The sequence below is a fragment of the Xenopus laevis genome, chromosome 3S (genome assembly GCF_017654675.1).
Source record: "Xenopus laevis strain J_2021 chromosome 3S, Xenopus_laevis_v10.1, whole genome shotgun sequence".
Taxonomy (NCBI): Eukaryota; Metazoa; Chordata; class Amphibia; order Anura; family Pipidae; genus Xenopus; species Xenopus laevis.
The window spans coordinates 45,972,795-45,995,171 of record NC_054376.1 but is presented as its reverse complement, the minus strand read 5'-3'; the positions used below and the strand labels follow the sequence as shown (position 1 = coordinate 45,995,171).

Below are 22,377 nucleotides of genomic sequence, written 5' to 3'. Positions count from 1 at the left end.
TGTTTATAATGGAACCATAGACTCTACATTTGGGGGTTATTTTTCAAAGGTCAAATTTTAAAGCAATGTGAATTTTTTAAAACACTTATAAATTCGATTTTATTGACAATTCGAATGGCATGTTATTTATGAAAAAAATTGAATGCCTAAAATTCAGTCGAATATCCCCGAAAATCGAATAGAATTTGAATCAAGTTTTCCACTAAAAACAAACTTTGTAGTCTATGGTGCATAATTTTTGAAGCAAAACTTGGCAGAATTTTGACTCATCACTACTATCAATATCTTCAGATAGTTCAAGGGACCTCTGCCATTGACTTATACATTAAACTGGCCAGTTTTAAGTGGAGAATAGTCAAATTAGAATTGTTTCCAGGGTCAAGATCTGATAAATTTCCAATTCAAATTCAAATTCGTTAGTGATTTTAAATTCGAATTTGTGAGTTTTGACCAAAACTTGGTCAACTTGGTCCAATGTTTGGTCCCTTTTTCTGCTGATAGCATAACTAAGATACATAAATGAAGTCTGGACATATACCTCAATATGAATAACAACTAAACAAAATACTACAAACTGATTACTGATCTACTCAAACATGGGTGCTTGATCAAGTTGCCTGATGCTTCTAGGAGACAATGGATACGATCTGTCAAATTAAAGGATAAGGCCAGTCAAGGGTTTTTGTTGTTGATGTTGCAAGTAACCTACAAAAAAAGATTTACAGTTACTTTGTTGATTTTCCTCTGACATAAAGCTGACTACATATTGACAGTTTAGCTTACATAGTATGTTTACTGTAGTGAAAAGGAACACCAACTACAAGAAAAAGTAGAAGAAAAGAGAAAGGGAGAAATAAAAAGAGAGAGAAAAAAAACTGTTTTAAAACCAGTGCTGTATCAACTAAACTGTGTTTGTATCCATGGGGCTGTGTGTGAGAACTTCCATAAATTATCCAGCGTGGAACATGGGCCATTTTGTCAGTTAGTATTTATTCCAGAGTTCAGTCAAGGGTTTCAATGACAATATATGCAAAAAAAGTTCTCCTGTGTAGCTGTAATTTTCCCTTCACTCATAGCTTTACTATGTAACCAACAGCCAAAAATAATGTAATATAAATTAAGCACATTTGATAAGCCGGATATGGTTAATGTCACCTACAAAACAAGCAGACACCAGTGCCGGACCAGCCACTTCGGCTCCCGCCGCAGCAGTGTTCAACCAAGTACTCGCATGTGTAACCGCGCGCAACCGGGGACGCACGTGCGTAATTGTGCGTAACCACGCGCAACCGGAGACGCGCGTGCGTAATCGTGCGTAACCGCGCGCAACCGAGGACGCGCGTGCGTAATCGTGCGTAACCGCGCGCAACCGAGGACGCACGTGCGCAAACCACTTTCTCTTCTGAGAGCTCACACACTTGTCCGACTAGTTCCAGCCCTGGCAGACACACAATATTAAAGGTCTCTGAATGATTAATTAGAGGCTGACTTATACATGTAACAATTTAAAACCCACTATTAAAGCACATGCACATTTACTTTTCTTGAAACAGTGTCAAAACAAAGGAATATGCTTACGTATATGCGGATACGCCTCTGTGGAGGTGCCAGGAAAGGTGAAGCTACATCTAAAAGAATCCTCAGTACCTGGATCAAGCTGTATCTAAAGCTTATGCAGAGCAGGGTAAGCAGTGACTGGCTGGAGTGAGAGCACATTCAACCAGAGTGGTTGCAACTTCATGGGCAGCGGAAGTAGGAGTTTTGACAGAATTAATTTTCAAAGCAGCTACTTGGCCTTCTCCTAATACGTTCATTAAGCATTATAAGTTGGCTTTGTTCTCTTCTTCCTAGAGTCATTTTGGACAGTCTGTCCTTTCAGCTTATTTTGATTAGAATGTTAAATAAGCAGCATTTTTTGTCTCCCTCACTTTTTCCTATTGCTTTGGTAATTACCCAAATGTAATTTCTATGCTGCGGGGATGACCAGGAAAAGAGAAAATTCATTCATACTTACCATAATATTTTTTTCCTGGTCATCCCCATAGCAGCATGCCCATCCTAATCAATTCTGTTTTGTTTTTCAGCTTATAAACTAAGACATGAGGTTCTGGAGAGGGAGGTATTTATGCATGCAGGAGGAGTGCATATGTCAACAAGGAGAGCGAACCCGAATGTAATTTCTACATTGCTCCCAACTGTCCCGCATTACGCGGGACAGTCCAGATTTTCCCTGCCTGTCCCGCTGTCCTGGATACTATTTGAAGATGCCCCGTGGTGCCAACTTTTCTTTTCGTGCACTGGGTGCAGAGCAGGGTTATTGTGTCTCCTCCTGCACCTGTCCGCAAGGTCGACCCTAACCCGCCCGACCCGCGGGTCCCGCAGGTATCGGGTCGGCCCGCACATCACTACACAGCGCCTTCCCCCTGTCAGACGGACAGTAAGTAAGAATCAGGGGTGCACCTCTGTCCTACAGCTACGGGAATGTGCAGGGGCGGAGACTGAATTATACTCTCACCAGCAGCAAGTGAGGGATGCAACCAACCGATGCCGAACAGGGTGGTTCTGTTGTCTGGATGTGCTCTGGCGCAATGAAAGGACCCTCCTGCTTCCTCAGTGCAGTGATAGGTGCTGAGGATCAGAGAGACAGGCGGATTGGCCAATCAGCACGCTGAAGGCATGCCAGTTAACTCTGTAGGGGTGGGACTTTGCAAGGGCAGCAGGAGCCCACCCTAGTAAGACGATAGAAAATTCAGTCAGAGTCAGTGTGACAGGCAAGCTGCCTGAGTGACTGAAACTTTGAACAAAACGTAAAGGGGGCTAGATTTTTGTATGGTTTGTCAGCAAACAGTTAATGTAATTTTGAAAGGTGAAAAAAATAAGAAAAAAGGGAAATTGCGCAACAAAAGCTTGTCGAGTATTTTCTTATTTTGTTTTACCTTTCAAAATTACATTAACTGTTTGCTGACCTTGTTCAGGCCAATGAAGCACATTCAATGCAATAGACTAGTTAAGGATCTGCCCAGCATGCCAGGCACTTGAAGTTTAACTCATTTGAGTAAGCCCTAATACTGCTATGAAGAGTAAAGGTCCCCATAGACGCAAAGATTTCAGCGCAATCCATCAAATTATCGTGAGGTTAATGGAAATCGAACGATCGTACATCTATCTATGTTTGCAGGGCCAAGCAGGCAGCTTCCCTCAGTTTTCCTGGCAATATCGTTTGAAATGATCTTTTTAGTTGATGGACAAATCGTACATTTAAACGATCGTTTCGACATAATCGTAATGAAAAGATCTTTTAAAAACCTTTACATCTCTGCCCGTCTTAACTAATAATCACAAATTATATAATCTACATTATCCTTATCCTGAAATGGCACACTAACTCAGTAGGGCACAAAACAAGCCTCAATGAAAAAAGATAGACCTACTGTATGTCCAATATGATCCACATATAAGGATGACCAGTCTGTGTATTTAACAGATCAGCTGATGACCCCATATGTGTTTCTGATCAGGTCAATGAACGGCCTGGTTTATTTACTGAGTTATCAACTTCCAGCAGTCAAATAACCTAGCAGGGCCACATATAGTGATAACACAATACAACTGATGTCTACGGAATTGTACAAAATATTGGTAACAGTGTTGCCATACTTATATTAACTATTGAATATTGCAGTTGGCTCCTTTGCTCTATGCCTTGCATCGATATGCAAACAAATGCCCAATGAATCAACAGAGACCAGAATCATGGAACATGGTGTTTATGATGGCACCATAGACTCTACATTTGGGGGGTTATTTATCAAAGGTCGAATTTTAAAGTAATGTGAATTTTTTAAAACACTAATAAATTCGTTTTTATTCACAATTCAAATGGTATGTTATTTATGAAAAAATTTGAATGCCTAAAATTCAGTCGAATAGTCCCGACTCAAAAATCAAATAGAATTCAAATCAAGTTTTCCACTGAAAACTAACACAACTTTTGTGCATCAAAATTTTTATGACGCGCAACATTTTTTTGATGAGCAACAATTTTTTTCTCCCGTTGTAGTCTATGGTGCATAATTGAAGCAAAACTTGGCAGAATTTTGACTCATCACTACTATCAATATCTTCACATAGTTCAAGGGACCTCTGCCATTGACTTATACATTAACTTGGCCAGTTTTAGGTGGAGAATAGTGAAATTAGAATTGTTTCCAGGGTCAAGATCTGATAAATTTCCCATTCCAATTCAAATTCGAGTTAGTGGTTTTAAATTCGAATTTGTGAGTTTTAACCAAAAAAAAATTCGAAAATTTGAATTTACTATTCGAACCTTAGAAAATCTGCCTCTTGGTGACACTTAAAAGACATTAGAGCTCTCTCCTCAGGGCTCGCACATACCTGTGCTTAAACCTGCGCTCTCCTGCTTTCAGCTTATTACACACATGCATGTGATGTAGAATCAGTTAACACATCCACAATTCCTAAGTCATGTGCATGTGTAAAATTATTTAGCTGGGGCATTGCTCATTATGTGCATGCGTGTGCCCCAACATGGCCACCCAACCAACTCAGGTGCTCTCTCCTCGTGCAAAGACCAGTATTATGTTTGATTTTTGCAAAATATATAATAGTTTCCCCTGTGGGTTCTGCCGCAACTTTTTTGAAACTAAGAATGCTATAAAACACAACACTATTTGTAAAAGGCATATGAATGTGCATTAATGTCCTCTCAAGCTGAATTAATTATTTTAACCTGTGATGCTGTGCAAGGAAAGTTAAGGAGGGTTATGACATTAAGAACTCTGTGTAGAAGGTCACATTAAAAGTTACTTATGAATATATAAAGAAGGTGGAGTTTAACAACACCCAGAGTACTAACACACACCCCTGCACTCTAATTAGCATAGGACTCACAGACAAACCCTTGATTCACCTTGAGACACCCTGTAACTAAGCAATATTTTATATAAAGCCTCTTTATACACGGGCAGACTACTCTAGCAATAACCTACTCTTCTTTACATAAACTATGTAAAAAGGATTAGAATTCAGAGACGTTTTGTCACTCTTAATTAACACTACCAGCACTCTGAGCAGCCATAGAATTTTGAAGAGTCAGTGGAAATTCATCAACAGCTCAAAAGTCATGGAAAAATCACAGTGATATCCAACCTGCCAACTTATTAAGATAACTGCCTGCTGCCAAGAAATACTATACCCTTGTCTTGATTACAGGGAACCAGGGCTGCTTTTATTATGTAGAGGGGGGAAAGGGAACCTTGACAGTGTGTGTGTGTGTGAGGGGGGGGGGTGTTACAAACTGCAATTCCCCAGCTGTTAATAAACTGCAACTGTCCATGCCAATCTAGTGTGAGAACAGCTTGATATACCAGAGGTTGGACATCCCTGATTTATGTAATCCCCTGCCCTGCAGATAGGGCCCAGTCTTTGTTCATTGACAGTCCTCTTTTTCTCTATCTGCAGCCCAGCAATGAACCTAAGCATACAATCCCCCCCTCTATGTTCATATTCTTTAGTTAACCCAGTTATTTAATCCACTTAGCAATTACTGTCCCTAAACTAATTTCTCAAAACAACTCCACCAAATGATAAAGCCACTCACATAAACCCTATTAGTAATACACATGCCCATTCCGGTTTGTCAGCAGTGCCATACTGGGAATAAAAGCCCACACTGGTGGGGGCGGGGAAAAAGGGGCGGGTCGTGACATAAAAGGGGCGGATCATGATGTCAAAGGGGGTGGAGCCATGGCACGATGGGCTGAAGACAGCGAAAAGAATACGTATTGATCAGATTGCGGGCGGGCCAAGGGCCTTTTTTAGGGGTGTTACAAATTTACCGGCAGCTACATTGCCAGTAAATTTGTAATACCGGCCCCAGCTTTGGCAGGTGTTTTAATCAGGCCCGTTCCTGCCATGAGGCAAGGTGAGCACCTTGCCTCAGACGGCAGTGAGCGGCCAGTTACAAGAGGTGGCAAAAAGCCGCCTCCTGTAACTTTAAGAGCCGAATTTCCATTTTTTAAACCGGAAATTCGTCTATGATAGTGCAGAAAGTGCAGTACGCGCTCATTGCACTAGCGATACCGCCCCTTTTGACCCGATCCGACGCTAAACTTTTAAGCGCGGATCGGGAGAGGGGGGTGGCATCCGGGTTGCTGCTTCAGGCGGCAGCAGCCCACGTATTGCCCCTGGTTTTACCGGTAAAATACCGGCCGGGTCGCAACCCTAGGTGTGGGCCCAGGTAGATGTAGAGGCCCCTGAGACAGCAGCCCTAGTGAGCCCTGGACCCCCGTCCATATATGCTTAAATTACCCCCTGCAACAAAAGTCTATCACCAATTTTCACAATAATGACTATGGCACAAAGGCAGTGGAGTAACTAGATATCATTGTGCCCCACAACAAATTATTTTTCAGGCCCCATAATGTCTAGAGCCTATATTTATTGAAATCCTATATGAATTAGGGCCTTTTAGGGCCCCTATACCTCCTGGACCACCTGCAGCCGCAGGGTCTGCTTCCTCTGTAGTTACACCCCTGTACAAAGCGCTTTTTAATCAGTTATGTTGGGGGGGGGGGTAGAAAAACACCTCATAACTTTCCATTAGTATGAACAGGCAGCATTAGCAGACAGGTACGCTCTCTGACTTATGAGCATATGAGTGACATGGAATAGGAGTTTCTATTGTTTTAATATTTGTCCAAAGAGCATGTCGTTGGACCATGCACGGGTCAACAGGAGCATCAGCAGACGAAATGTCCAACCCTGCCCAATCTATCAACTAACCAATATCCATAGTACATGGTTTTACGTTAGTTAGACAGGCAAGCAGACACGCAGGAGCAAAACTACAGAGGAAGCAGACCTGAAGCTGCAGGGGGCCCAGGAGGTAAAGGGGCCCATGAGGCCCAAATGAAGAGCCATTTCAATTTATGTTGTTAAAAAAGCACAACGTCTAGATATGTTGGGGGCCCTAAAAAGAATATTCTGTGGGGCCCAGTATGCATGATACATTCACACATAAACACAAGTATTTTTCTGTAAAATGTTCCCATCCCTCACTGCAGGGCTGGAACTAGGGGAAGGCAGAGGAGGCACGTGCTTGAGGGGCGCCAGGCAAGTAGCTCACCTGCAGCCTATCCCTAGTCCGGCAAAGTGAAAAGTGGGTGCCCTCTCTTAAGTCAACTTGCTTTGCGCATGACCGCACTCGGGTGCGCGCTATTGCGCGCGTGCGTCCTCGGTTGCGCACGCGCGTAACTGGTTGCGCACGATTACGCACGCGCGTCTCCAGTTGCGCACGATTACGCACGCGCGTCTCTGGTTGCGCACGATTACGCACGCGCGTACTTGCTTGCGCACTGCTGCGGTTGGGGGCGAAGTGGCAGTCCGGTTGCATAGAGCAAACCCTCACTGAGAAAACCCACCTCATTCCAGTCAACAAAAAACTTAGCACGTTTAAGTATGAGAAGGAGGGAGGCTGAATAGGGCTGCTGGGTAGTAAATGTAGGCCAGACAGCCATTGCACGAGGAAGGAGTGGGATTGTCAAAAGGCCTATGTGTCTCACAGGTGGACCCAAAAATGTGTCAGTGGGAAACTGGGAATCCCTAAAGCAGAACACACAGACAGTCAGTGCACTCGCTGACAGTGTTGCTGCTGCGCTATAACGCGCCTAGTCATTCACCTTCAACTGCACCGATATGAATGAAGGAAAAAATAGGACAAGCGCGCGCCGGTTCTTACTATTCCCGCCCACATCGATCACTCTACCCGTCCCACCAGCCCGTGCCTGACGTCACTCGACATATAAAAAGCTGCGCTGCTGACATAGGCACTCTTCAAGCCGGGCGGCGCGAGGGTGAGAAAGAAGCTTACACACGAGAAGTAAAAGGGGGAAGCTTCTTTTCTCTCACCCACTGGGGTTCTGTACACTTGTCTTCTCGCCTCCATCTGCCTTGTTATCTCTCTACCAGTAACTCAAAATAATGGCAGGTTATCTGCGTGCTGTTAGTTCCCTCTGCAGAGCATCCGCTACCGCCTTGGGCAAGAACCCTGGTGTGCTCGCCCCGGCCCTCAGCCAACAGCTGCAGCAACAACGAAACTGTAAGTGACCCTTGTGCCCTCATCCCTTCCCAAACTTGCACTACAATCTCTTCCTACACTTGCACTACAATATCTTCCTGCACCAGAATCTCTTCTTACACTTGCACTACAATCTCTTCCCGCACTTGCACTACAATCTCTTCCCGCACTTGCACTAGAGTCTCTTCCCGCACTTGCACTAGAGTCTCTTCCCGCACTTCTTGCGCTCCAGTGACACTTGCTTGCACCTCTTGTATCCAAGTATCTGTCCTGTTGTTGTGCTGTAATCCTGCAGAACAGGTCCTGGCCTTCCTACAGATAGATGAGTGCAATGATAATAGTATCGCTTAGAAATGGCTTTCATTGTGTGCTGGGTGATGAGAGGACTTTAGTGACTTTGTTATTGCTCTTTTTCTGTGGGAATGGGGTGTCCTGTGGTTGTGCTTGTTAGAGCCCATTCATTCCAGGTCAGTCTTTTGTCCTTGTGTTTAGGGCCTCCCGGCTGCCTAATACCCTTCCTGGCGGTGAGAGGATTTCTCCAGCTCTCGGGAGGATCATCTGTAACATTTCATCTGTCACTAGCAAAGGTCACACTGTAACGCTCTGACCCTGTATAATGTCACGCGGACTTTGAGAACAGTTAACCCGTTTGCCCTTTCTTATCCTATTACCGATTTAGAAAGTGGGAAGACCCTGCCCACGGGGCAGATCTTACTGGTTCAGGCACAGTGGAAGTTCTGATGGACACTGTATATGGAGCAAGCGCAGTATTCCTTTACTCTTGTTCATTCCTTACTTCTGCCCAGTAGCGTGCACATTACTGCTTTCTGTTGCATTAGTCCTTTCTCATATAACCTTAGCCCCATATCCTAAATTAAGATTATTCTCTTTAGGTCGTATTGATTTTTACCAAAAAGTGATGTATGGCTGCGATAACATGATTTATAGTCACTAATTATTGGACTGGTTGTCTGTTTAGGACAGGCCTGATGTAGCCCTTGGTCTGGCTAGGGGCCATAATCCTTCAGAGGGTGTCACCCAGTTCCATAGTTTCAACAGAAACCCTGGTCTGTGATTTGTAGTCGTGTTTCTGGCAACCCATGAAACTAGCAAACACTCTTTCCTAAATTGCATTACAACTGTTGTGTGTGGCAGAGGTAGATACAGTAAGACTTAAAGGAGTATAGGATAAATGAAAAAAAAACAAATTTTGTAGGCAATTCTAAGTAATATATGATGTTGCTTTTACATGGTGCTATTATCTTTATATCATCATTAAAAAATATTATCTTTAAAAAAAGCGCCTTTATTGGTGCTGCCTATAGATGTTCTCTGGTCCCTGTCTGTGTTTCAAATGAGGGGTGGGCGTGTCCTAACTGTCCCTGCCAGAAGCACAGTAGGAGGGGGACAGCCAATCACAGCCCTGCAGTCACACAAGCACAGACAGGCTTCAGTTCCCTATCAGGTCCTGATGTAGCAGTTGACCCAAAAAGCAGGCAAGGGTCTTCCGGTTTAGCACCTGGAATCTACATAAGAGGGTAAAGCAGGGCCGGAACTAGGGGTAGGCAGAAGAGGCACGTGCTTAGGGCGCAAAGTTGAAGGGGCGCCAGGCACGGTACCTCTTCTGTCGGATTTCCCCTAGTTCGGACCCGTGTCCCTACCTGCGGCAGCAATTCCAGCCACTCATTCGACTTCATGTACGCGCGCTGCTTCGTGCATGTGCACGCGCCTGTTTGCGCGCACACTCGTGGAAGATAGCAACATAGTCGGCTGGGTTGCCTAGGGCGCACAGCCGACTCGGCCCGGCACTGGGGTAAAGCACTCCTAATTACTTGTATAGTTTTATTAAGGGAGGGAATATAGTATGTGGAATTTGTAAAAAAGCTTGCTAAAAAATAGATAATCCATATATATCTATCTTGAAATCACTTTTGCGTGTGAAAGGCCACCAATGGTTAACTCAGCAGGCAGTTGCTGTCTCTGGGCATGTGACTTAATGTTAAATGGAAAGTATTTGAAGTTTAAATAGCACAGCCCAAGAAACCTGGTGACAAGACAAACAAGTAATGAGCATTTATCCTCGGCATTTCTTTAGTAGAATACGGAGTGGAGTTGCCTGGTTTTAGAATCCATGTTCATGTTTAAGGCACTAATCCCAAATCAAGTCTATAGCTATAGAACGCTTTACTGATGGAATTCCTATACCATGTTTTCTAGAATAATGATAAACCAGGTTAATGATTATCAACAGACTTGTTTCTATCGCTTTCCAAACAGTGAACAGTTGCATGTTCTCTAATCTCATCAGCAGCTTGACACTGTATCTGTTTGACCTTCAGAGCTTTCTCAACACAAAGCAAGGCTGTGGCCTAGTAAATATTACTTGTATCCAGAGACCTTTCATTACTGCAAGTGACGCTACTGTATTAAAAGCCCCGTGACCATTGCAAAAATCCCATTATGCAGTTGGTCTTTTTACAGAGTAATACCGGGCATTTGGCTAAAACGTCAAGTAAATTGTATTCTGGATATCCTACAGAAGTCAAGTCAGCTTTGGAAATAAGTGCTAAAGTAGCAGGCAGCTCTGGAAAAAAATGTGTATTAAAGGGATACTGTCAAAAGAGCAAACAGATTTTTTTATATTCAATTTTGAAATCTGACATGGGGCTAGACATTTCCCAGCTGCCCCTGGTCATGTGACTTGAGCCTGCACTTTAGGAGAGAAATGCTTTCTGGCAGGCTGCTGTTTTTCCTTCTCAATGTAACTGAATGTGTCTCAGTGAGACATGGGTTTTTACTATTGAGTGTTGTTCTTAGATTTACCAGGCAGCTGTTATCTTGTGTTAGGGAGCTGTTATCTGGTTACCTTCCCATTGTTCTTTTGTTTGGCTGCTGGGGGGAAAAAGGGAGGGTGTGATATCATTCCAACTTGCAGTACAGCAGTAAAGAGTGATTGAAGTTTATCAGAGCACAAGTCACATGACCAGGGGCAGCTGGGAAATTGACAATATCTCTAGCTCCATGTCAGATTTCAAAATTGAATATAAAAAAATCTGTTTGCTCTTTTGAGAAATGGATTTCAGTGAAGAATTCTGCTGGAGCAGCACTATTAACTGATTCATTTTGAAAAAAAAATTTTTTCTCATGACAGTATCCCTTTAATTGATGTGTACTGACTTTACACCCGGTTTGTTTTAATAGTTGCGTTTCTACAGTGTAACAATCATAGTTTACTACCTTGCTTTTAAATGTTTTGGTAACATTTTATAAACTGCCGGTCTCTTAATTTGTTCATCTTGTGTGAAGAAATATTTGACACTTTTTTTTATATGCACTGCCCTTCCTATCTGTGCTTATGGGATGACGATTTAAAAAGTTAATTTACAGAACCACAACAACCAAATATTGCATAAGTAAGAATATCATATCCTTCAAGACTTTATAGTTCCTAAAAGAAAGTGATATAAATAGAAAACTAGCCACTTATTTATTGAAGTTGTCTTTTGTGTAAATGTTCCTTTTCTGAGATTTTCCCTTCATCACAAAGTGCTTGAGTTTTTTCCTCAAATGTCTGATTTACTGAAAAATAGTAGCGTTTTTAGAGATTGATTTACACATTTCATGCTTGCCTATACAGTTTGGCTAAATAGATTCTATGGGTCTTTGGCCTCTTTAGTAAATCTAAGCTAAATTTATACAAAGATCTGGACAAGCTGTCTGAAATGAAATGTCCCTGTCATACTTAACTGCTGAGTTCCTGACTCCCTGACAGAAACACTAGCACAAGAACTGATCTAGATTGTGGGATTTTTATAGGTGAGCAATCACACAAGCCTAACATCACCATGCCCAGACATAAAACATGTGCAGTATAATAAAATCCAAAAACTTTAAATGCAGCATTGTTACAATTCTGTGATCCTACTTCTTGGAAACAGTTGGCAAGTCTTTCCCATTTTTTTTTTTATCACAATGTTTTGGGATGAATTGGAACTCCAGTTGTGAGTTGGACCCAATTTAACCCACGACATTAGGCTTAAAGTTCACTAATGCTATTGTAGCTAAATGGAAGAGTCCCACCAGTTTTATGGAGATTTCAGACTTTTATAGATTCATTCGACTGTAGGGATGAGCGATTATTTTTTTTTTATTTTATTTTATTTTTTTTTACTGTTTCAGTGCGGAAATGACGCCCATAGACTGATGCCCACAGACTTCAATTGGGAAAATATTTTTGCTGCACGTCAAATGTTTTTTTTGGCATTTTGGCAAATCAAAACAGGTTAAATTCGCCCATCCCTAGTTACATGACTTTCTGGCCCAAGATGCAAAACTGAACTCAAATGTTGCTCTTCACAATGTATTCTCCTCACATTTGTCCTACAATACAAATATAAAAATCCTAAATATGAATGCTTGGGTCTCTATAACCGTTTCAGACCCAATATACAAAGAATTACCACTCTCTTTTGAAAGCCCAGAACGATGGTAGGCACACTTTATTTTGTAATGCAAACATGTGCTAATCACTGTTACTTTACTTAGGTTTAAATGAATTCTATCTCCTTGTAGAATGCTGGCCAAAATCTAGGTTTCAATATAGTCTCACTACATGGGTTGTTAATGGGACAGTTTACCTGCTTTTGTCAACATTAGTTCAATGAATGTGACTTATTAGCCCTACAAGCAATGTAGCAACAAATTAGTCTCCTGATAAGCCTCTACATAATGAGCTGCTATTAATCTCACAACGTAATGGGGTGCAGCTGAGGGAAGGGACTTCCGATCGTACTTCATACTAATTTGAACACAATCATACAATGTCTAAACATTGTATATGTGTACTTGGTAGGCTTGCATTATGCAAGGAAAAAACTTTAATCAGTGCTGAACATTCAGCTTTACTCTTGCTTGGCCTGGACTGGACCTGTTTAGGTTCACATTCAGCTCCCCCAGAGGTGAAACCACTTGAATTGTGTTAAGCATAACATAAGATTTTGGAATGCAGTGTAACTAGCAACAGTGGATATCTCAGAAAAGTGATGTTTCTATGCTGGTACAGCACTTTCCACGCTTAGCCATAGACGCACAGCTAATATCGTACAAAACGAATTTTCGTCCGATATTCGTTGCGTGTATGGTGGAAAAGGAGCCGACCAATATCTGCAGAAGACTTGGATATCGGTCGGCTCGTCGATCGGGCTGGAGGGAAAATTTTGATCGGGTGCCTTTGAAGGGACCCAAACATTGCCCATTGTTAGTGCTGAATCGTCAGATACAGGTAGAATTCTATTGTTTCTTCCCGTATATCTACCGATTCAGCTCTACACGTGTGTATTGAAACGAACGATCTTTCTTGGAAAGATCTTTTCCAAGAAAGATCGTAATTGTTACGTCTATGGCCACCTTTAACTCTAGAGAAGGTGTGCAAATAGGGTTGCCACCTTTTCTGGAAAAAAATACCGCCTATCTATATATTTATCTTTTTTCCCTATTAATAATATTGGGATCAACCATCATTTTTATTGGCCAGGTGGCAACCCTATGTGCAAACTAAAATACAGCTGCCCTTACAATTGGTGTAACAATGCACTGGCCTAAAATATAGCAACAATGCATACATAACTATTCTAAATACTTTATGCTAAGAGGCAACCAACAACTGTGTGTCTACATACAGTCTCCTCTCTAAGCACAGTGGTCGTATTGCTTGTTCCTAAAATAATAAATTGTTAACCACATTTAACAGTTGCATTTATTGATGCAATTAATGGAACAAATTTCACATAAATGACCAGTCACAAAAACTCCCTTGCCTAGGCATCGTAAAAGCTGAAATGGAAACAGTTTAGCGACTTTAAAAGGGTGGTTCCCCTTTAAGTTAACTGCTTGTATGTTCTTGAACGGCCATTTCTAAGCAATTGTCTTCATTATTTTTTGTAGTTTTTTTTTTTTTTTTGAATTTTTGAATTTTTTTAACTATTTGCCTTGTTTTGACTTTCCAGCTTTCAGAATAGGGGTATTTACATTCCAGTCTTCTTAAAATTAATATGTGGTTACTAGGGTAATTTGGATCCTAGTAACCAGATTGCTGAAAACAAAGCCAAATAACTCAAACCACATATAATAAATAGGTATGCACTGAATCCACTTTTTTGGATTTGGCCGAACCCTTTGCCAAAGATTCGGCCGAATGACGAATCGAATCCAGACCCTAATTTGCATATGCAAATTAGGAGTGGAAAGGGGAAAACATTTTTTACTTCCTTGTTTTATGACAAAAAGTCACGTGATTTCCCTCCCTACCCCTAATTTACATATGCGGATTCGGTTCAGCCAGGCAGAAGGATTCGGCCGAATCCAAATCCTGCTGAAAAAGGCAGAATCCCGAACCGAATTCTGGATTCAGTGCATCCCTAATAATAAATGAAAACCAATTGCAAATTGTCTGAGAATATCACTCTCCACATCATACAAAAAGTTAACTCCGAGGTGATCAACCCCTTCAATATGCCTTATATTGTGTACATAATGTTTTGGCGGCTGTATGATGTGCATTTTCACCCACCATAATTAGGCATTTGTTTTAAAAAGATATAGCTGTGTTCTGTCAGTATCGAGTCTATAGCCCTGTTCTGAGTTGGGGAAGAAGTCTGGGCACATGTTGGGCTGCCAAAGATGGCTACTATCCAAAAGCTTTTCAAAATCTGCTTTTAAGCCTCACACATAGATGATGTAAACGTAACTTTCCCATTGTTCTGCTTCTATAGATGCTGATAAACGTATCAAGGTGGCCAATCCGGTTGTGGAGATGGATGGTGATGAGATGACCCGTATCATCTGGGAATTTATAAAGGAGAAGGTAACATTCGGTTTTATGGATTTGCAAAAAAACTTCCAGAAAGTCCAGAAAGACTACCCTCACCCATGGCATTAACACACAGTTGATTACGTTTGCATATACCTGTGCTGAAGATATTCAAACTCCAAGTAATCATTTAGAGACAGATTAATTTACACTTTATATGTTAAAGGGGAACTAGCACAAAAATAAGAATACTGAAATAAGAAACTTTCTAAATACAATCCATTACATCTTATGTATTGTTTCTGAAATAATCACGTTTATCTTCACTATTCCTCTCTCGGCATCTATTTCTCTTCATTCTGTCTTCATGCAGCAGTTGGTTGTCAGATGAATGATCCAATATATCGTATAGGGGGGCTCCTTTTGCCTAAGATGTATTAGAGCTCACTCTATTAAAATCACCAGACATCATGTCTCTCTACATGCAGAATTTGTGCAAAAGGCAGTTATTTTGTTTGTACTGAAATCCGTTATTTAAGTGAGCTCTAATTCATCTGCTAGGAAAGGAAGCCCCCCTATAAGATATTGGATCATTCATCTAACACCCAACTGCTACATGAAGACAGAATGAAGAGAAACAGATGCTGAGAGAATAGTGAATATAAACTTGATGATTTCCGAAACAATGCAGAATATTTAATTGGTTGTATTTAGAAACTTATTTCTTCAGTTTGAGGAATTTTATATAAAATTTTCGTGATAGTTCCCCTTTAACATACATTGAATTGTTTCTTTACACAGCCTTAAAGACCAATTTACTGAAAGCTGAAGGTCCTGCAAGCATCTATATAAAACAGTTCTACACAAATATAATTATGTTGGGGCTGCACTTACTTATATCATGGCGGTAACACCCCCCCCCCCTTATTCAACATGAATTCACTTGCCAGTCAGCTTGCAGTGCCCCACTGACCAACAGAATGACAGAATTGTTTGTATGCTTCTTCAATCTAAATCTGTTTTTTTTTTTTTTAATCTTTAGTTGATCCTGTCGAATGTAGATGTTGAGCTGAAATACTTTGATCTTGGTCTTCCATACCGTGACCAAACAGATGACCAGGTCACCATAGACTCTGCACTGGCCACTCTGAAATACAATGTTGCTGTGAAATGTGCTACTATTACTCCTGATGAGGCAAGAGTTGAAGGTATGAGCAGAATTATTCTTTGATAGAAGCAGAGTACAACAGTATTGCAGTGATAAAATTACACCAAAATGTCAGTTTGGTAAATTTCTTTCATACACAGAAAAATACAGATGTTCCCTTTTCCTTAAATGAGAAGGAAAGGCTAAAATTAAATAAGCTTTATCAGAAAGGTCTATATAAATACATCAGTAAACCCTCAAAGTAATGCTACTCTGAGTACTCTGTCAAAAGAAATACAGCATTTTCTTTCCTTCTATTGTGTACACATGGGCTTCTGTATCAGAATTCCTGTTTTCAGCTTAAACCTCCAGGGCTAGGGCTTGAGCATGCTCAGTTTGCTCCTCTCCCTATCCCCCCTCCCCTCCTTGCTGTAATCTGAGCCCAGCGCTATAAATGAGCAGGGAGAGACTCAAGTGATGTCACAGCAAACTAATATGGCAGCTAAACAAACAGAGAGAAATTCTAGAGCTGTTTACTCGGGTATGGTAAAGCATTCTGCAGAATAAATAGTCTTATAGCTTGGACTATTGTGGCTAATCTATTGGCAATAAACTGCTTTGGTAACTTTCTTTCTCCTTTAATAGTCCGTTGATGATTACTGTTAAAGGAGAATTCAACCCCCTAGGCGTAAAAATCCCTCCCCTGTGTTGCCGCCCTCCCTCCTCCCCTCTGGCCTACCTGTCCTTCCGGGCAAACACCCCTAACTTGTTACACACCCCTCTGCGCAGGTCCTGTCCACGGAGTCCACATGCGCCATCTTCTCCCGAGCGGTCTTTTTCCTGGATTAATCGGCATCTTCTGGCGCATGCGCAGTAGGAGCATTTACCGGTACGGATCTACTGCGCATGCGCCGTAAGTCAGAATACTTTGTGACTTGCGCAATAGATCCGTACCGGTAAATGCTCCTACTGCGCATGCGCCAGAAGATGGCGATTTTCCAATTACTTTCTATTTTCTATTTATTATTGAAGTTTAATTGTTCACCTTCTAAAGCAGCTATGGGAGGGGGGGGGGATCCCTGAGTTTCAGTAAAGGCAGCTATTGATACAATAGTTGCTAATATTGCACACATGCTGCTGAGAAATGTATCAACTAATTGTATCGACTAGATGTAGCAAATTACAACAGTTCACAATTCTCCTGTATCACTGAGCTGCCTGACAAACACCAGATACACGAACATTAAACTTAAAATGTTAAGAGAACGGTAAAGAATAAAAGCTGGAAAGCAATTGAAAAAAGTATGTTTATGGTGAACAATCTAAAAACAACTAAGCTTCTGGCACTTAGGACATTTTCTCCAACATATATTAGTGGAGAAGCACCCAAAACCACGCCTGCCACCTCCCATTGAGTTCAGTAGAAAGAGACACGGATACATGTGCATCTGACTAGTTTGCAAACCACCTCTATGAAGTGTCAACTGGTTCCCATTCAAATCACTGAGAACCAGTAAGGGTTGTCCATTTTTTTTTGGTCTTGTAAAATAAACTAACTTTAAATCCTCTGATTATGAATTATAGATATGACCTCTGGTTACGGTGGCTGTATATTTCAAAAAGCAAAAATCTTTGCCATGACTATGGCAGCAGCAATACTTAAATTGCTTACTTTCCTATGTATACACAAGTGACTAATCTATTTTTCCAAAGCTTTTCTATTTAAAAATGACATGTTATAGTATATAGTATGTAGCATGTTATAGTATAAAATCTAATTGAGTGATATGGTCCCTTCTAGAGTTTAAGCTAAAAAAGATGTGGAAGAGTCCCAATGGTACAGTCAGGAACATATTGGGCGGAACAGTATTCCGTGAGCCAATTATTTGCAAGAATATTCCTCGTCTGGTACCTGGCTGGACACAAGCCATTACCATTGGCAGACATGCCCACGGCGATCAGGTAAGCTTAATATGGTATAAAGTATTCTACAGTAGAAAATATTTTCGCCACTGTATCATTGCATACATGTCTTGTGTTGTTGTATATTTTTCAGTACAAAGCTACAGACTTCGTGGTTGATCAGGCTGGAACTTTCAAAATGGTCTTTACCCCAGCAAATGGGACTGCCACAAAGGAATGGGAAGTGTTTAAGTTTCCTGCTGGAGGTGTCGGCATGGGCATGTACAACACAGATGAGGTATCTTACAATATTATGTCTAATGTGCCATCTAAATGCATTATATTAGCAAGCTTTTTCTGAAATTGATTCATTTGGCTTAAATTAAGTTTTATTGTGTCCTTGCAGTCGATCTCTGGATTTGCTCACAGCTGCTTTCAGTATGCCATACAGAAGAAGTGGCCCCTGTATATGAGCACAAAGAACACCATTTTAAAGGCCTATGATGGCAGGTTTAAGGACATCTTCCAGGACATCTTTGAAAAGTATGTTCTAAACTTTTCATTGTTGAGTTTTCAGTGGGGATGCTCCCCCCCCCAAAAAAAAACTGTGCTGCGAGAGAACATAAATATATATAATGTATATGTACTGTAACTGTTTAAAACCCTCTCTAAATAGGCATTACAAGCCAGAGTTTGACAAAGTGAAGATTTGGTATGAACACCGATTAATTGATGATATGGTTGCACAGGTTCTGAAGTCTTCTGGAGGCTTTGTCTGGGCTTGCAAGAACTATGATGGAGATGTTCAGTCAGATATTCTTGCTCAAGGTATGCGTGTGTACATTCCTAGCAAGATCATATGATAAAGCTGGCAGTGGTCATCATGGGTGAATTGGCATAAACACTGTACCTAGCAAGTGTCCCTATAATTTATTAAATGCTTAAAGGAGAAGGAAATTTACCAAGGCAGTTTATTGGCAATAGATTACTCACAATAGTACACTATACACTATATTTATTCTGTAGAATGCTTTACCACACCTGAGTAAACAGCCATAGCATTTGTGTGTTTAGGATAGCAGATGCAATATTAGCTTGGTGTGACATCACTTCCTGCCTGAGTCTCTCTCTCTCTCTCTCTGCTCACTTAGCTCTGGGCTCAGATTACAACAGGGAAGGTAGAGCTACCAAAGGTAGCCTAATACAGATGCCCAGGACTCTGAGCAGCATTACGGGGCGACTAATCTCCCTGAACTGCCTCCCGCCGACTAGAATCTAAATCACCGGTGGGATGGCACTCGGAGCGATTCATTTTCCAAAATCGCCCGAAGTTTCCTCATGAGGCGACTTTGGACAACGAAGCGCACCGATTGCCATTGGGGAGATTAGTCGCCCCGAAGAAGAGATTTGTTTCTGGGTGACTAATCTCCCCGAATCTGAGCGTGTGTCTCTGCCCTTAAACATTTGTTAATTGAACCAATCTGCACATACAGCCTGTATTGTAATTATAAAGCTCCCCATAGACGCGACGATTCTTCTTGCCGAACGACCGATTTTAGGGAAGTCCGACCAATCCTTCGAAATTATCGTGCGGTTAGTGGTACTCGAACGATCGTACATCTTACGATTTTTCGGCCAAAATCTGTCGGGAAATTGATCGGCCAGGTCAAAAAATCTTTGTCGTCTCAGTGCAATCTATCTATGTTTGCAGGGCCAAGCAGGCAGCTCCCCTTTGTTTTCCTGGCAAATTGGCCTTTTTAGTTGATGGTAAATTCTTACGATCGTTCTGAGAAGATCGTGGTCTCACAATGAGGATCTGATCTTTTAAAAATCTCAACATCTATGGCCAACTTAAGTGACAACTTTGTCAGCTGTGTGAAACTGCATAGCATCTCAAACTCTTGTTGTGGTGTGTATGTACCCACTAAAGTTTCGCATATTGCAGTAGTTTTTGTATTGATGCTAGCCCTACAGTTCTATTGTAAGAACGTTTGTGGAAGAATGTTTCAACTTGTGGATTTTTTTTCCAACTATAAAATATTTTTGCACATGTTTAATTCTACCTTTATTCTTTAGGCTTTGGTTCCCTTGGTTTAATGTCCTCAGTCCTGGTTTGCCCAGATGGAAAGACAATTGAAGCTGAAGCAGCTCATGGAACAGTCACTCGCCATTATAGGGAACATCAAAAGGTTAGTCTTTTTTTTTTTTTTCCCAGCTGTAGATCTGTCCCTTTAAGAAACCCAACTCAGTTGTGACTACCCAATGGAAGAGATTTGATGGCCTGCACTTGTCTAGACAAGGCTGGCTAAACCCATAGCCCTTATTTGACCAGATTTTTTAAAACCACAACTTTTGTGTTGTATAAAATCTTTCCTATAATAGCGGCTTTCATCTGGGCAGTGACAGTATGTAGGGGATCTGTACCCTTTAATCCTTCGCGGTCATTGCTTTACACCATCACTTTTTGTTTTGATGAATGAGATTCTGTGGTTATAGCTATAGCAAGAATGGATGAATTTAGTCGAACCACACATTTTGTTATATTGAATTGCCCATGTGCATTTTTGGAAAAAGTTGTTATCCTTAAGGGTAATGACAGTGATGCACATTTCCAGGTAACAATCATGTGAAAGTGTAACTAGGCTGTAGTCTCTTAACTTGGAGTTTTTTCCTTCCTTGCATTTCAGGGAAGGCCAACAAGCACTAACCCAATTGCCAGTATTTTTGCTTGGACAAGAGGCTTGGAACACAGAGGCAAGCTAGATGGAAACCAGGACCTAATAAAGTAAGCACTGGTTTCTATTCCCAAATGCACAAATGAGATCTGCCTTTTGCTGCACTTTACTTTTTTTTTAAACTGTCAGTTCACCTCTACTAATCTGAAATCTTTACTTTTCCAGCTTCTCTTTAAAACTTGAAAAGGTTTGTGTGGAGACTGTGGAAAGTGGCATCATGACAAAAGACTTGGCTGGCTGTATTCATGGAGGCATGAGCAAGTAAGTTCTATTTGCTTTTGTTTAATGTCCCAAGCTTTTCCCTTAAAAGGATACTGTCATGGGAAAAAATGTTTCTTCAAAATGCATCAGTTAATAGTGCTGCTCCAGCAGAATTCGGCACTGAAATCTGTAAAAGAGCAAACATTTTTTTTTTTATATTTAATTTTGAAATCTGACATGGGGCTAGACATATAGACACATCAGTTTCTCAGCTGCCCACAGTCGTGTGACTTGTGCTCTGATAAATTCAATCACTCTTTACTGCTGTAGTCAAAATTGGAGTGATATCCCCCCCCTCCCTCCCTCCCCCCCCCCAGCAGCACATCAGCATAACAATGGGAAGGTAACCAGATAACAGTTGCCTGGTAGATCTAAGAAAAGCACTCAATATTAAAATCCCTGTCCCACTGCGACACATTCAGTTACATTGAGTAGGAGAAACAACAGCCTGCCAGAAAGCAGTTCCAGAAAGTGCTGGCTCTTTCTGAAAGTTCATGACCAGACAAAATGACCTGAGATGGCGTCTACACTCCAATATTACAACTTAAAAAAAAATACACTTGCTGGTTCAGGAATTACTTTTTATATTATAGAGTGAATTATTTGCAGTGTAAACCGTTTAATTTAGAAATAAAACATCATAAAAATCATGACAGAATCTTTTTAACTAGTACATTGGCAGGAGAAAATGACCTATAAAAGTGCACAGTGCAACGACCTTGCTTGCTGTTTAGTAGATGTTTGGTGTATATTGTAAACATAATAGGCTACACTCATTAAGCCTGTCTAGTTTAGCTTGCTACGTTTGCCTAATTAAAGCCTTCTATCTTCTCTCACCAGCGTTCGTCTTAATGAACATTATGTAAACACAACAGACTTTTTGGATGCCATCAAGAACAACCTCGATAAAGCACTTGGAAAGAATTAACCTACCATAGCCCATTAACTTTTTTTACCTCATTTTTAACCGTTCAAAATAGGAATAGCCAAAATAGCTTGGCTTTGGAACAAATGTAACCCATTTAATGCTGGATGAATTTTCAAACACCTTAAAGAACCACAACTGAATGGGACTGGTCCTTAGAGTTGCCTATGTTTAGTGATGGACCTACATTTTTATTACACCTTTATTTTGTCAACAACCTCTTTACCTTGATGGTGCCGTGTACAGCAAATAAATATTGGTAAAGACCAGAAAGAAGGTGTCTTTCTCTACACAAACTGTCACACAACAATTGTAACATTACATGAATGGTGTACAGTACAAACTTTATACCAGCAACAGTAAACCCTAGTGACTGCTCTCAGACCAGTAAATGTTTACTGCTGATTGGCTGCTATAGGATACTAAACCTCATTTAAAATGCAGTAAACTTTTTTTTTTTTATCTCATTTTAAATTGTGCATGTGATTTATGACTGGGGAG

At 41.0% G+C, this 22,377-nt stretch overlaps 1 protein-coding gene across 1 annotated transcript; it reads left to right on the top strand.

The window, feature by feature from the left end:
• The first annotated feature begins 7,852 nt into the window (after positions 1-7,852).
• On the top strand, positions 7,853-22,143 carry idh2.S (isocitrate dehydrogenase 2 (NADP+), mitochondrial S homeolog). Its single transcript, NM_001086852.1, is given in 11 exon segments — positions 7,853-8,119; positions 14,869-14,960; positions 15,949-16,114; positions 17,855-18,015; positions 18,110-18,253; positions 18,362-18,498; positions 18,632-18,783; positions 20,032-20,144; positions 20,643-20,740; positions 20,856-20,951; positions 21,792-22,143. Coding segments are annotated over 11 exon segments (1,365 nt in total). The 5' UTR covers positions 7,853-8,001; the 3' UTR covers positions 21,880-22,143.
• The last annotated feature ends 234 nt before the right edge of the window (positions 22,144-22,377 follow it).